At 41.5% G+C, this 16401-nt stretch overlaps 1 protein-coding gene across 2 annotated transcripts in view; it reads right to left on the bottom strand.

Moving 5' to 3' along the window:
- The window catches only part of MYO1D (myosin ID), a 339488-nt gene that overhangs the window by 240045 nt on the left and 83042 nt on the right, over positions 1–16401 (bottom strand). The window contains exons 1-6 of one of the 2 annotated variants that reach the window (XM_059380395.1): positions 15679–15745; positions 8740–8948; positions 6456–6549; positions 4095–4260; positions 2420–2473; positions 828–923 (exon numbers count right to left, since the gene is read on the bottom strand). In XM_059380395.1, coding sequence (XP_059236378.1) covers positions 828–923; positions 2420–2473; positions 4095–4260; positions 6456–6549; positions 8740–8948; positions 15679–15704 — 645 coding nt within the window. In that variant the 5' untranslated portion in view covers positions 15705–15745. Of the gene's footprint in view, positions 1–827; positions 924–2419; positions 2474–4094; positions 4261–6455; positions 6550–8739; positions 8949–15678; positions 15746–16401 lie in introns of those variants that run through there. The other variant, XM_059380394.1, reaches the window with a different exon arrangement.

Below are 16401 nucleotides of genomic sequence, written 5' to 3'. Positions count from 1 at the left end.
GACTACAAAAGCAATGTATTTTTTATTTTTTATTACAGAAGAAATTTAAAACATGGAAAAGTACAAGGGCACGGATACCTGTAATCTCATCCATTCAGAATCAGTAATTAAAACCTTGGTCTATTTCCCTCCATATTTTATTTTATATATTTATATACCTTTCTCTGACAAAGCAGGATAATATTATAATTACCATTTTATAGTCTACCATCAACAGACTACTATATTATTAGGATTAGCTCTAAGGTGACTAGCAGAACACTAATTAGAAATAAAAGAGCAGAAAAGCATCTGCATACGGGAGTGCAAAAGGCCCGCATGCAAGTGAAGGGAAAAAAGTGAAAAAATTTGAGGGCTGAATAGAAATGCTCCAGGGTCACAAAACTATCTCCAGGGTAGGTCAAAATCAATACAGCGCATGGAGATCTTTGATACTCAATTTCAACCAGGGTGCTTTTAAAGTTCTTTCTGCTTCCCAACTCGCCTGTGGCCAAACCATATGGCATCTTCCTCTGAAGTGGATTTCCTAGTCACACCAATGTTTTCACAGTGTCAAAAGAATTGGGATTAAAAACTGGAAAAACAAAACAAAATAAACCACAAGATCACAAGAGAAACTTCTTTCCTGTCAGATCAAACACAGAAACAGTTATTAAGTGAAGTTGTTGACCAGTAATGCAGCGAGTCTCTGTCCCTGAGAATTTAAACACCAGAATGGAAGAAAAGAGTCACTCATTTGCTTAAAGGCAGCAGGCTGGACCAGAGAATTACTTAATGTCCCCTCTGGTTTTTTGTCTGATTGGATATCTCAGAGAGGAAGCTCTTACCTTTAATTGAGCGCCTACGTGGATATAGTTGTAGGATGACAGGGATTTCTGGAGATGTAGAGAGCGTAGCATCTGCTCTGAACCTCCTTGAAGGAGCTGAAAGGTATTTAATTAAAAAATGAACTGGCAAAATACACGCGGAGCCAAGTACATCAAGTATTCTCACAATGGTAATCTGCTTTCACTATGGTCATTTGCTAAACAGGAACCTAAGCGTTGTGGTCACTTGCTTAGCTGCCTCATTATCCAGACAAGATAGAGCTGTGTTTCAGAATTCAGAAAAAGTCAACACTGCTGCTGAAGTTAGAGGTATCAGCCCAGGGTCACATGCTGAATCACACTGGAAACAAATAGCCTTCCTTCCTCAATTTCTCTATGGGGGGTGGGGATGGGGATGGGGGGGTGGGGGGGTGAAGCACCGCTGGATAACCACCACTGAAGGGTTGAACAAAGACAAATTTTAACACTCATCCAAGTGGGGAAAACACTGGGAAGAACTTACGAGTTCTGGACAGTTAAAGAACTATTTCATATTTGGTAGAAAACTAGTTTAAGGAAAACCTGGTGAACTGTCAACAAGAACACAAATATAATATGGGGAGCCCTTACCTACAGAACACGCCTTTGAAAGGCAGTAGGTTTCAATTCTCTACATTAAACTGTATGCTTTGTCTTACTTCAAAGGTGTAATTATCAGATTTTTAAAAGTGATCATTTAAACTAAATATACCAGAACTTGTGTATATATAAATGAGCACTATCTATTACAGCAGTTACCTAGAGAAAATGGAACTCAGCTGAGCTGTACTGTGTTCAACTTACACAGTCACTGCTCCATCCCTTGCAGAGACATGTTCCACATGGAAATCAATCTTACTTAGAGTTTTACTTTTAAAAAAGTCCCAAACAGCAATGCTTCATTGGATCACCCACTTTATTTCTCAGCACTGGCTTATGTTTTTTAGGGCTTTAAAAACTGTAATTATGTATCCTACTTGCTCTCGGAGCGTAGACTTGCTAACAGAAGGGCTACTTTTAAAGTCTGCCTTTGACTTTAAAAGCATTCTCAAAAGAGGTATCAAATTTCTTTCTGAGCAATCACAGCTTTGATGGCTAAAGAAGACATTTCTCCCTTGAATTCATAATTAAGTAATCACATTGCCTTATAGCCTCCGGGAGCAAAATAAACTCAAGTTGTATTCCTGTCTCTGGGCTCCCAGATAATGGGAACAACAGCTTCAATTCAAAATAAAACACAATTAATTTAACATATTCAGAATTTATCATTTCAAAAGCTTTTACAGATATTAAACTGTTCTCTACATTGCAAAAAAATGGAGGGGATGTTCAACCAAGGCAGTCAACTCCTCTGGTGGGTTAACCACCTGATTCTTCTTTATAAGGATCACACTCATCGAATCTCGGAAGCAGCACGTGGGCGAGCGTGTGCGTATGCACGTACTCATGTGTAATGTGTCCTGGGCCAATGGAGGCAAAGGAGGCACAGGACAGGGGAGTGTCCCGACATAAAATACTCATTCCCGGTACAACTGAGCCAATGATGGATTACCTGCACAACAAGAGATACTAACCTGATAAAAAGAATGAAAGCTTCTCTCTCCTGGCTGTTGCACAATCACTCGAGACTTAAAAAAAAAAAAAAAAAAACAAAAAAAAAACACATTAAATCGTTAATCTGAGAATGCACCCTGGAAACAAAGCACAAGCCAAGTTCTCAGGAAATTGTGTATTAACAGTGCATTCAAATGTTCTAAAGACCCCATGGATTACCCACCTAAAACTAGGCCTCTTCTGCAGGGGTTTCTGTGCTATTTTTAATGTTCTTTTTACTATTTAAAACAGAATTCTCTAAACTTTATAAAAATAAAGCTTTTTTTTTTTTTAAAGATTTTATTTATTTATTTGAGAGAGAGACAGTGAGAGAGAGCATGAGCGAGGAGAAGGTCAGAGGGAGAAGCAGACTCCCCATGGAGCTGAGAGCCCGATGTGGGACTCGATCCCAGGACCCCGGGATCATGACCTGAGCCGAAGGCAGTCGTCCAACCAAATGAGCCACCCAGGCGTCCCAAAGCTTTTTTTTTAAACCTGGAGCCTAAAGATGGGGTTTTTAGGAGGAAGAGGATTGGAAGTGGGAGAACAGGAAGGGCTGTTTAGGGTTCCCAGGGTCTGCTGGCATTTCAAAGAGCAATGTCTTATGTCCTGTAGTAAAATCAGTTGAAGCCCCTACCTCAGATGGCCCCCAAAGCCTGCACTCACAGGCCTCACAATGCACGTTCTTTCAGAGGAGGCCTTCTAATGGGCTCTGCACATAAAGTGAAGCCATAAAACATTCTGGAAAAAGACTGATGTTACCGGCATTTCCAGTTCTTTCCTAACTGACACTGATAAATACAGGTATTTCCTTAACGGTCTGACTTCAATTTAACAAACGAAAATAGATTATGCTCTGGTACGCTGCCATAAAGGACGCTATGAACAAATAGAAACTAGAAGAAAATGAGATTCAAGTTAGTTAAAATAAATGTACACAGAAGTATCAAATCAATATGCTATACGCCTTAAATGTTTATGGTGTTAAATGTCAATTATATCTCAGTTAAAAAAAGAGAGTTGTATGGGCATGATTCTGTGAAAAGAGTGTCATTTCGGGGAATGGATGGGCTAACTTTTCCGTCATGTGTTCAGAACAATTAACAGCAGCAAGCAATGGTGGTGTGTCAAAAAAGTAGAACCGATTAGTCCTAGAATGTGTTTTGGTTAAATTTCTTTCCTTAAAGATTTTATTAATTTATTTGTCAGAGAGAGAGAGAGCACAAAGCAGGGGTGGAAACAGGCAGAGGGAGAAGCAGGCTCCCCGCCAAGCAAGAAGCCCGTTGTGGGACTCGATCCCAGAACCCTGAGCCGAAGGCAGACACTTAACTGACCAAGCCAATCAGGTGCCCCAGTTTTGGTTAAATCTTATCCAGAAGTTGGCACACATTCCCATATCACTCCCACCCCTGCCACACATGCACCTAAATCCTTATCTACAAAGCCCAAACTTTTCCCAATCTGATACGGCAGGAGCTAAGAAGAGCACAAAAGGAGAGTAACCTGTCCCAGAAAGTGAACTGAGGAGTGGGAAGGGAGGCAGAATAGGATTAAAAGCTACTTTTAAGTAAGTTTAAAAAATTCTACAAACATGATTAGGTTTAAAAAAAAGTCAGCACTGGAGAACATTACCCTCAGAAATGAAGCACATTTTACCTTCTCCAGTAAGTAGTTGTTGATATGTCCACCAATAGGGTCGCCCTTGAAATCAAAATTGATGTCCATGTATTTTCCAAACCTGCTTGAGTTGTCGTTGCGGTTGGTTTTGGCATTTCCGAAAGCTTCCAAGACACAGTTGGACTTAAGCAACATGTTCTTCACTCTTTAACAGAGAAATGAAAGTCAGTATAGAAAGTTCTCGAGGCTGCACCTTTTAGAAAAACTAGATTTTGTTAAAGTACACCCAAACATTTATACAAAGATGCTGACTGTAGCATTGTTTGAAGTACTAAAACAAACAGGCCCTAAATGTCCACCAGTAGGGCTGGATAAAAAAACTTTTTTTCCTAGTATAGGATGCATCGACAGAGAAAGAGGTCCAGAATACACTGATGAATGAGAAAGTAGGTTGCAAAATAATATGTGTTGCAGGGTCTTTAGGTGTCTGTGAATGTGTCTGTGAACGTGAGTGCATGTGTGCAGGCACACAGCTTAGTAAATGCTTAAAAATCCGGGAAGACCAGTGCATTTCACTACAGCGGTCTAACTTGACAGGGTAGGAGTCTGTGGAGTGGGATTTCAGGGGACTTCCGCCTTGGACAAATGCTGTAATTTTTAGTTTTTAGTGTTTTTTTTTGTTTTTGTTTTTTTAAAGATTTTATTTGACATACAGAGAAGCAGGCCAGGGAGAGGGGAGCAGGCTCCCTGCTGAGCAGAGATCCCGATTCGGGGCTCGATCCCAGGACTCAGAGATCATAACCTGAGCAGAAGGCAGAGGCTTAACCCACTGAGCCACCCAGGTGCTCCTAATTTTTAGTTTTTAAGAGAACATGTTTTACTGACATAAAAATCTTAAAAAGATGTGTTCTGAAAAGAAAGAATAGGTGCCACATTCATTCCTTATTTAGTGAATGCTAACTTTCTACAGCGCAGTCTCCCACCGGATACTTTTTAACTTGATGCTGAACCCTTAAGTCTTTGTTTTTATTTCCCTGGCAAAACCTCTTGCGTGCGGGCCCACCTGCAGAAATCACTTTGGCCACTAAAGTAAGCTGATGTAACAGATCCACTCTGACTGGAAGTGACCCCATCACCACCCCAGCTTCTCTCTTCCCACACCAAAGTATACTTTAAAAATGTGGGGAGGGAGGATTGCACGCTGTGGTAAACGAAGATGACCATCTTTAAAACTACATTAAGATATGCCCACGAAACACTTGACATTGTACACATGCCTGACTCTACTATACCCACTGGGTTTAGAAATAAAATCAAGTTAGTTCTCCTGAGTGTCTGCGGAAATTCCCATAAGTGACCCCTATTCGTGTGCCTGTCACAGGAGACTGTGAAGTCAGAATCAGAGGTGGGGATGTGTCCAGAAAACTGCCTCCTTGACCGCCGCCCGGTTATGCAGAAATGAGGAAAGCCCCGGTAGGGTAAGTCTCAGCTATACCACCTTCTTTCATACCCATATCCTTTCTTTCCTAGTCATAAAATGAAGGCTGAGATGTGCATGCGGAGGGCGATTCCGGAAAATAAACACTGAGCTTCACACTAGCAACTCTGGAAAACTTTTTTTCTCCCAAAAACTGCACATCATCTAAGAAACTTAAGTCATGGGGCGCCTGGGTGGCTCAGTGGGTTAAAGGCTCTGCCTTCGGCTCAGGTCATGATCTCAGGGTCCCAGAAACGCATCCCGCATCAGGCTCTCTGCTCAGCAGTGAGCCTGCTTCCCCCTCTCTCACTGCCTGCCTCTCTCCCTATTTGTGATTTCTCTTTCTCTCTGCCAAATAAATAAAATCTTTAAAAAGAAAAATCCATCCATTCGTTCCTTACGAATGGATAAGAAAATACTAAAGGCGCGTTCCATGCTAGCAGCCAGGTCCTACCGACAGTGCCCAGCAGCCCTCATCCTTATCTTATGCTGACAGCAGCGTGAAACTTAAAGAGAAAAAGGAATCATTCTTAGCGATTCTAATATCAGGGCTTCCGGCTCTGACAATGCAATGCAGGGATGCCACAGATCTGCCTCCCAGAGCCCTTTCCCTCCAGGGAGCCTTGGGCTCCTCAGCAGACAGTGTAAAAAAGACACAGTACAGTACAAAAAGCAACTTGAACAGTGGCATCTACCAGCATCCCCTGAACTGCCTCGGCTGAGCACCTGCAACACTGAAGGCAGCAGTTACGGGGCAGGGACTTTCATCTGTTGCAGTGTTACTTTGTTTCCTATTTACATAAAGGTTACCAAAGCAGTATTTCTCTATGAAGAAGCAAATATAAAAACCGACGGCCCAGGCAAGTCTGTATGGAAAACAAAGCCCCAATGAGAACGTGTCTCCATTTTCACACTACCCTTACCTTTCCACCTCGGCTCTCTGGCTGGGGTTGGTGATGGCCGCTATGTAGTGCATGATGTATTTACTGGCTTCGGTTTTCCCAGCTCCACTCTCCCCTGCGGGAATAGTTGTGCAAGGCTTAATACAGTTATTGAGACCAACAGTAAGCTGATTTCTAGTAGAGTAACTGCAATTCTTCATAGAATAATCACAGTAATTGCAATGATCATTTAATAGAATAATTGCAAATTCTGAGGTTATTTACTTAAAATTCTTTGTTTCATTTTTGCCTTTTTTTTTTTTTTTGAGTTAAAATCTTCCTGTCTTGGTACCGTCTAGGTCTTAACAGCTCTGAAAATGCTGAGAAAAGAAGCAAAACCATTATGGAAGTAAAATAACAAATAGATTCCAAGTTAAGATGGACTGCATAGAAAATATCAAGGGACAAAATGGGGTAAGTGAACTCCTTACACCTGAGTGTTGGTGTTTGGCAGTGACTCTGAAGCATAGTAGAAAAGAAACAAGCCAGTGCCTCAAACACCAGCCATGGCTAAATTCATGTACCCTTATGCTCTACAGCAAAATTTCTTTTAATCTTAATGAGGATGAAATATTCCTTTCAAAAAATTAAAATCAAGCGTTATCTTAGTGAAAACATAGCAGAATGCAACAGCGAGTTCCAGACATGGCGTCAGAGAAAAAGCAGGATGACTGGTATGAGGCGGGTGGAAGGGACCGGCTCAGCATGAGCTACCCACATTTTTAAGTGGAAATGCCTTCTGACCCCCAAACTCCACTTGCAGAAATGTATACTACAGAAATACTAAAAATACTAATGGGATCAAATAATAATAATAACAGTAAGCTTCAAAGACTTAAGGAGCATTTCTGCAGACTATACTATGTGTCGCTGCCGAACTCGACAAATAACGTGGCTGCTGGTAGAGGACCAGGCAGATAAAGGATTCAACTATTCAACGGAATAGCACACAGCTGTCAGAGAGCCCTTACTTCTCTAGCTGTGCTAACGAAAAGATGTCCCATTCCATACTGTTAAACAGAAAAACAAGTCAAATAATAGCAGCTATAATTCTGTAACATAATTAGAGTTTATAATTTAATATGCATGTATGACGATATGTATTATACACAGAAAAATGTATAAAAAGGATAAATACTAAATTCACAGCTGTTAATGTTGGAGTTTTGGGGGGTAACAAGATATTCAAAGGGGAGGGACATTTTACTTTTACTTTATATGCTTAAAGGATTGTTTATTCCCTCCTTCCTTTTATACTCAGGCAATACTGCTTTTATTAATTGAATATAATATAGTCCTAGGATATAATTCTCCAACACTAAGTTACTATAACTCCTCTGACCCTTAATATTCTCATCTAAAAAGTAGAAACACAACTGTCTTAGCACTCAGAACTGTTCTGATAACCAAAATGAAATAAAGTCATAAAAGCAGTTTTGAAAGTATAAAGACCTTAATGCAGATGTGAGGCATTATTATGACCAAAATAAATCCCCACAGCGTGGGCGAGGGCATCCTATGTCAGCAGGCAGATATTTTCCCAATCCTCAATTCACATGACCCAAGATTCTGGGAAGAGCTCAGCTCCAACAAGGTCTACTGCCTTCCTGCTCCTCAGACTTTGAAGCTCCAGCCTCCAGCCGGGACGGCCCAGTTCTGGTCCCCATGCCTGTTATGCCCTTTGACACTAACTCCCACTTGCCAATCTGACTTTGACTTGTACCTCAGGATTTCATTTTCTTCCTTTCATTCTGTTATTATTTAAAATAATCTTTGTTGGGATGCCTGGGTGGCTCAGTCATTTGAGCATCTGCCTTCAACTCAGGTCATGATCCTGAGGTACTGGGATAGAGCCCCGCATCGGGCTCCCTGCCTGGCAGGGAGCCTGCTTCTCTCTCTGCCTGCTGCTTCCCCTGCTTGTGCTCACTCATTCTCACTCTCTATTTGACAAATAAATAAATAAAATATTTTAAAAAAAAATCTTTGTTACATTTTATCCAGTACTTTTATGTCATTGAGACGGGAGGAAGAATCTTTCATGACCAGAAAGTCCATCCACATGTAACGTGGATTTGGAAATGAATCAAGACAAGGCATTGGTTCGAATGATTTGGTGTTTGCTCCAATTTTTTTTCTCCTATAAAATTGCGTAGGTTTCTAACTTCAAAAAAAAATAAAAAAATCTATTGAGCAGTTTGGATCCTTGAGCACCTAGTAAGTGAAATGCATTTTGACCTTGAAAGCACAGGGATCCCCTTCTGAATACCTGATATCACAATACAAGTGTCTTTTGAGCGTCTCTTCATAGCTTTGTAAGCAGCATCCGCAATTGCAAAAAGATGAGGAGGTCTCTCGTACAGCTCCCGTCCTTTATACTGCTCGATTGTGTCTCTCCCATAGATGTTCAACGGCTTGTAAGGATTCACAGAAACAACGACTTCTCCAATGAATGTGTAGATGCGCCCTTTTTCAAATCTGTAAGGAAGCAAAAGAAGCAGAGGAGTGGGTCGGTTATAGAGAAATGTTCTTTCCTAGGTGTCCCAGGAACAGTTTCTGAACTGACATCTCATTGATTCTGAATTAATTTTAGAGACAAAGCTTAAGGCTTTGCCCCTTCAGATGCTGCTGGTAGGAAAGACCAGTAGGAGTTAAAAGCCAAGAACGAAGAAAGAATTTAATTTAGGGGAGGCTGGATGTTCCCTATTTCCAAATACGAAAGGATCAGAAGGGGCTACACAAGAGCTCTAGTCAGAAAAGAAATAGAAGTTAAAGCAGGTCTTAGAATCTACTTAGCCAGATTTGCAATGATAAAGAAAACTGCCCAAATACATTTCTTTTTTTCTTCCTCTTGAAACCACAGTAAAATGTCAATAAAGGAATAAGAACACTAAAACGCGTAACAGAGAGAACGCTAGGAGAGAGGGTTCCGGCACACGTCAAATTCATGATTTTAAATGATTGCCTAAAATTTCACAGTGTAGATTATCATTCTTTATTCAATCATCTCCCTTCCTTCCTGCTATTATTCAAATAGGATATTATGAATAATACTGTAAAAAAATACTCTTGACACATAATCTTACGAATCAGTGCTTTTATTTCTGTGGGATAGCTGGTTGAAAGGTATGTGTATTTTTAAAAGTATTTATAATATGATCGCACCTTTTTACCATAAAATACTAGAACAGTGCCCCATAGATGATTTAGATGTCTAACTGTACATGAATGTATTTGATAAATGATGACACAAGCATGGAAAAATAGGGGGGACTACTTGTGATGTTTTAGGTACCCTTTTACACATACAACAGGGGGATGAGGAGGAAGGTCACGTGGATGGATGGAAGGAAGCCAGAGGAACAAAGGAAAAAGGAGTAAAACAAAACAAAACAAAACGAGACAAAACACAACCCAGCATACATGATATGATTGCAACCGCACAGAATTATGTGTCTGTATTTACAAAGAAAAAATTTAAATATAAAACTTAGAAGCCCCATATCTCTTCACTATTTATACATTAACTCACACATGTGACACCCGTGAACCAGGCCAACACTCAAACGGAGGTTTCTACACAAACACCTGCCCCTGCCAAAAGGCACAGGTAGACACAGAGTTCGTATCTGAGAACGAAGGGAGTGGTGAGTTGGGCAAAGTGCTCGCCAACAGACAGTGACCGTGCCTGGAAGCACTCTTGCCTAGGACCAGTGCAGCTGGGAAAGAACGAATTCTCTGGAAGCGCAAGGCAAGAAACTTCAACTTCCTTCACAATGGAATGAAGGCTGCTGGCTATAATTAGGAGTGGAAACAAACAGATGCTGATAATGTCAACAATAAATTAAAGCCAAGATTTTTATTAAGTCATGTACATTTAAGTAAAAGCTATTAATAACCACTTTAAGGTTGTCTTGTGCATTTTTCTACCATGGTTTTCCTGTGAATCCTCCCTCATTGGATGCAGTGTTTACATGGTGGTTAAAAGCCTGGACTCTGGGGTCCTCTACATCTGGTTCTGAAGGCTCAGACTGCAAATATAATAGCTGTGAGACCTTGAGAAAACTACTTTGCCTCCATATGTTTCAGATTCATCTGTAAAATGGAGATAATTATACCCCTCTCTCCCTTTGGCATTGAGTAAGTACTTAAAAAAAAAAGGGTAATTAATCTTGTTTCCAATTATGCTCTGCATGAAAAATATTTTTAATAAATGCTTTTATTTTATATTAACATTGCTACTTAAATCACAGCAATCCCTACACATGAGGAATTAGTTCAGTGATCATAATTCTGCTTCCCTGCCTTAGTGTTAATCAACGAATGACAAGTCACAAGCAAAATGTCCACGTAACTCATGTTCAAACACCCACAAAAATAATAAAAAGCTAACATTCACTACCCAGGCCCTTCTGGCTTAACCTGCAAATTTGGAGGACACGCTCAACAACTGTCTTCAAGGATAAGAATTAAAGGGACATGATTCTTTAGTTTTAGAGACACTGTCCAAACAGGAAAAATTAAAAAAGGATGTTAGGAAAATAAGATTACCTCACAAGTCTGGAACTCTGTAAACTAACACACATCACATAGCATCTGAGATCAGAATGCTGGTCTAAGACTCCAGGTCTGCCTAATTATGAAATTCCATTTTATTTCAAATAGGATATTCTGCTTATCAAAACTTCTAGACATCATGTTTGTAAAACTCAATTAAAATAGGTATATAAAACCACCAAATGTATAACTATTCATGTGAAGAGAGTGGCAAAGTGTCAACAAAATATAGTATTAAATACAGTACTTCGGTAATTTATAAAATGTTACAAACTTGCTTGTAGCTGGTTATCACAAATGAAGCTTTCAATTTGGGTAAGGCTTAAAATTACCGCTAGATGGTGCCAGTATCACTTTAACAACAACCGGATAGTCCAGTTTGCTTTGGGAAAACCCTCAGGTTAAGAAGTTTGCCCTAAAGTAATGTAGTCACCTGCCTGGTATGCTTCTGTAAGGAACTACTGTAATTATCCTCCACGACAAATAAGGTGATGCCAACTCTAACAAAAAACCAAGGAAGGCATTTTTTAAAAAAGATTTTATTTATTTATTTGAGAGAGAGAGAGAAAGAGAGAACATGAGAGGGGAGAATCAGAGTGAGAAGCAAACTCCCCGTGGAGCTAGAAGCCCCATGCGGGACTGCATCCTGGGACTCCGGGATCATGACCTGAGTCAAACGCAGTTGGTTAAACAGCTGAGCCACCCAGGCGCCCACAAGGAAGGCATTTTTACGCCTTCTGTGTGCAAAGCTTTTATGACAAACTTTCATAATGCATTCGTCAAACATTTATTCAATATCTACTGTGTGCCAGACATGGGGCCTGACTCTGGGAATTAAGAAATGAACAAAGAGCAGGGAAGTAGAGCAAATAAATAGTAACAATACGACAGGTAAGATAATAAAGGCATAAAATGTACTGGCAAAGATGGTCACGGCACACCCCTTCCAGTGAGGTTCGAAACTGACTCCGAGACCTGTCAAACCCTCCCTGTCCCTCCTCCCTGTGTCTCTGCCTCACTCACTCCTGCTCTACATTAATGAGCTACATAGAGTTCCCAAGGTTTGTGACAGTTCATGGTTTGGCCACGGGTCTATTCTGCCTAGAATACCCTCTCCCTAACCAGTCTCTTCTTCCCCTGTCTGCTCAGCCAACTCTCACTCTTTGCAAAAGCCCAAGCCTCAGCTCCTCCAGGAAGCCAGTCTTGATACCCCATCTCCAACACTGACATTTTGGTCTTTGCTCTGTTCAGATTTGTTTTTTTCTTCAGAACTTCCAAAATACTTAAAATACCTTAACAATGATTGATTCTTAAAACTCAATTTCTTGGGGCACCTGGGTGGCTCAGTTGGTTGAGCGTCTGACTCTTGATTTTGGCTCATGATCTCAGGGTCATGAGATCAAGCCCCGCATTGGCTTCCGCTGGGTGTGGAGCCTGCTGAAGATTCTCTCCCTCTCCCTCACCCACTGCTCATACACACACACAACTCTCTCTCTCTCTCTCTCTCTCAAAACAACACCACCACCTCAATTTCTTTAAGAAGTTTAAAGATATTTATTATGGGCCAGGTATTTTCACAGGCTTCTGAGCGAAATAACAAGGTTCTAAAAGTGTTTTTTTTTTTAAGTTTATTTATTTTTTAGTAATCTCTACACCCAACATAGGGCACAAATTTACAACCCTGAGATCAAGAGTCTCATGCTCTCCCCACTAAGTCAGCCAGGCGTTCTAAAATGTGTTTGAATTAATAATGAGTATTTGTGGAGAAGAAAGATGTGAATGCCGTTGGAGGACAACAGTCTTTTGTACCGGAATTCTGGAACACTTAAAAAAAAGTAGTTCCATTAATTTGCCCGTCATTTATACAAAAGATAAGCCACAACAGGAAGTTGAGATGTATGGGTATACGACCATGCAGGGAAGTGTGACCCTGGAGGAGGAGGGCGGGGGTGTGCACATCAGCTGATACTACAGAAAATGAACTGCTACCTGTGGACTAAGGTGAACTCCACAGGAATTCTGGCATGAAGGCAGGACCACGTGGCAAGACTGGAAGAACAGGAGGGAGGCTGGCCTTCCTTGAGCAGAAAGCATGTGTCAGGGAATGTTAGGCAACCACTGGAAAAGTAGGAGGGAGCTGGATCTGATCGCCGTGAAAGGCTTTGAAAGCCATTCGATGTGACTGGAAACAAGGGATCAGGGAAGACTTTTCTAGTTAAAGAGGTCAATAAGGCTGGCCCTCAGTGAGGAGAGTGGCACCGGAAAGGAGAGAAAGAGAAATCTGAGTTACTTCGAAGGGACATTGGACAGAAGCTGAACACTTATTGAATACAAAGGGCAAAAATATCTTTAACTTTGAGCTGGGTGGAGGAGAAAAGGGAATTCACTCCAGATGATGAGATTTCAGAGGGACCCTCAAGGCTTCTAAGGTCAGTTCACCCACTAACAGAATTCAGTGCTGTCCTTGATTGACTTCTTAAACAACATGAAATCAATTGTAATCAGGAGGAAAATTCTCTGTGAATGATATATTAAGTGTTCAACAGAATCCTCATTCATGAGTAAATACTACATATTTCGTAAGAACATACATGCTTTCAGGTAGGAGCTGCGTAATCACATTGATTTGGCCTGTTTTTCTTCCCTCTTTAATGTACGTGAAATCCTGAGTTGCTGGGAACATCGTGTTGCCTAGGAAATGTATTCACCTGCGCAAGCCATCTCTCTGCCTTCTACTATCTCCTCAAGAAACTCCAGCCTGCCGCCCAAAGCTAGTTTCCAGTGAGACGGCTGAGTTCCCCAACTGATTTTGTCTTCACTTTAAGTCGATGTCTCAGCAGTCTCTGACGTGAACTCCTGCTTCCTCAACACACTCTTCTCGTGGCTTCTGTGAGGCCACCTTCTCTAAGATTTCCTCCTCCTCATCTCCTTTGCTGGCCCCTTCTTTTCTCATGATCTCTAGACACTCAAGTTCTCTAGGGTTGGGTCCTGGATCAACTTCAAATACCACCTAAGGGACTTCCATTTAAGGAGGACAGAGTTAGGTTATTTTGGCCTTACTGCAACCCTCTGAATCATCAAGAACAACAAAATGAAGAAAAGCCAGAACACATGACCTACTAGGAAACAAAAACCCAGCCACAACTCTGAAAGATGACTTAATGAAGGATGGTTGTGAAGTGCCATGGAAAGTCGACATAGTTGAGGGTGGTCGCCTCGAGAGAAGAGGCACCTTTGCAAACGTCAGGTCCTGAGGAATTCTCCAGAAGTAGGCAGTTCACTGCTACAGGAAAAAAGGATTAAAAGAAACTGACAAAGGGCAGATCAAGAATATCCATGAAAAATAAGTATGTCATGAAGGAGAAAGCGGATGGTAAAATATTTCTGCGTGAAAGCAGAGAATGTAAAGGAAATATAATCCATTAAACCAGGAGATCAAAGAAAACATCATTTAAGAATAGAGAAATCATATTTTAAATGATCTTTTGGAAAAGGAGGCAGGAAACCAGTAGAGCTGAAGGAAACAGAAGAGGAGAAAACAGAAACAAAGGCTACACTAGCAGGAGAATGGGAGCGGACACTGCTGAACCCAGGGGCCAGAAGGTGGAGAAAAGTGAGCAAAAGAATGTGGAAAACGAAGCTGAAGTAGAAAGAAGAAAGTACAGAAGTGGGAGGTAGCGGGGATCACATGACAGGTGTTCCCAAAGACTCTGGTATGGCAAGGGTGACCTTTCAAAACAGCAAACAAAGACGCCAACAACATATGTCAACAGACAGTGTTAGAAAACAGACCAGGCACCTGGAAAAACAAAGATCGTGGATCATCAGCACCATGGTTTAAAGGGTGGCCTCCCCCCAGAAAGATATACTGAAGTCCTACTCCCTGGTGCCCGTGCAAGTGTCCTTATTTAGAAACAGGGCTTTGCAGATGTAAACAAGATGAGGTCATCAGAGTGGGCCCTAATCCAACATGACTGGATGATGACACGAGGAAAAATGCCCCGTGAAGATGGTGACAGACAAGGAGGACACCATGTGATGACACAGGCAGACAGATGCAAGCTAAGGTCACCCCCAGAAGCTGGGAAGAGGCAACCAAGGCTGTCTCCCCTACCGGTTTCAGACAGAGCACCTGGTTTGTGCTCTTCTGTTGCAGCAACTCTAGGAGATGAATTCAACTAGTTATATCGAAATAAATTCCATGAAAATGGCCAGGTTTCACTTGCATTTAGAGAAATTAAAGAAACCAACAATATGGCACAATTTTCTCCGGGTCGAGAATGGTACGAGTGAACAGCGTTCAGCAAGCATACGAGGTCTCAGGTGTCTTTCCCATCGCCGGGATCATCCTTATTGGCGTGACTCCCTTTCGATCCACCCTCCATGAAATAGAAATGAAATGATCATTCCTATCCTTAAATCTCTTCAGTAGGAAGCCTCAATGCAAAGCCGATCTGACATCCAGATGTTGGTTTCTCTCACACCAACTCCTCCTGAGGACTGTGCCTTAGCCAAGAACAAAACGAGATCTCTCCCCACGTGAAGCACCCAGCCCACCAGCAGCCCACGCTGGTCTCCTCTATGGCAGTTACCACAAGAAGTTTCTTGTTTGTTTGCTGTCTGTCTCCAGCGGAGACAGACAGTTATTTACCTTGCTCGTTGCTTTATCTTCAGCATGGAATACAGAGCCTGGAATTTAGAAGGGGCTGCTTAAGTACCTGATGAATCAAAAAAAAAAAAAATGAAGGGACGAAGGAATGAGTCCCCCCAGCCCTCCTCCCTTCTCTCAGCAAATGATTTGCATCCTGCTTCAGGAGAAAATTCAGGCCATCAAGTGTGCAAGACTAAATCACCCACCATCATTACCGTTTTTTAAAAAAGATTTATGTACTTAGTTTCACTTTTCTTATTTCCTCATGAGTCAAACATAGGAGGTGGGGAGATTAAGTATAGCACGATATCACCTAGTTTTTAATGGGCCATATCTCTATGTTCTACCCCAAAAGAACCTTTCCTTTCATACGGGCAGCTTCACGTAATCTAGATACAAATAGTAATTTATATTCCAGGAAAATGTAATTAAAATAGAATCTACTCGGACTTGCCCTGTGAGACAGGTTTTTCACAGCTCTGGAAGGAAGCTGCAAAGTATTGGTGTGGGGGTGGTTGGCTTGGAACTGGAGGTATCCGTGTGACCTCGGCGTGTGTGGTGGGGCACAGGGAGGGGAAGGTAGGGACAGGTGTATGTGCACACACACTTCCTAGCTCTGCCTTCTGAGGGAGCTTAGAAGCAATAACACACAGACGCTGCCTAAAAAGACCTAGGGTGCCGTAGAGAAGAGCTGATTCTGGAGATGAGACTGGGGAAGGACAA

The sequence above is a fragment of the Mustela nigripes genome, chromosome 16 (assembly GCF_022355385.1).
Source record: "Mustela nigripes isolate SB6536 chromosome 16, MUSNIG.SB6536, whole genome shotgun sequence".
NCBI classification, from domain to species: domain Eukaryota; kingdom Metazoa; phylum Chordata; class Mammalia; order Carnivora; family Mustelidae; genus Mustela; species Mustela nigripes.
The sequence above is the reverse complement of the archived record's forward strand: the minus strand, read 5'-3'. Positions and strand labels throughout refer to the sequence as shown.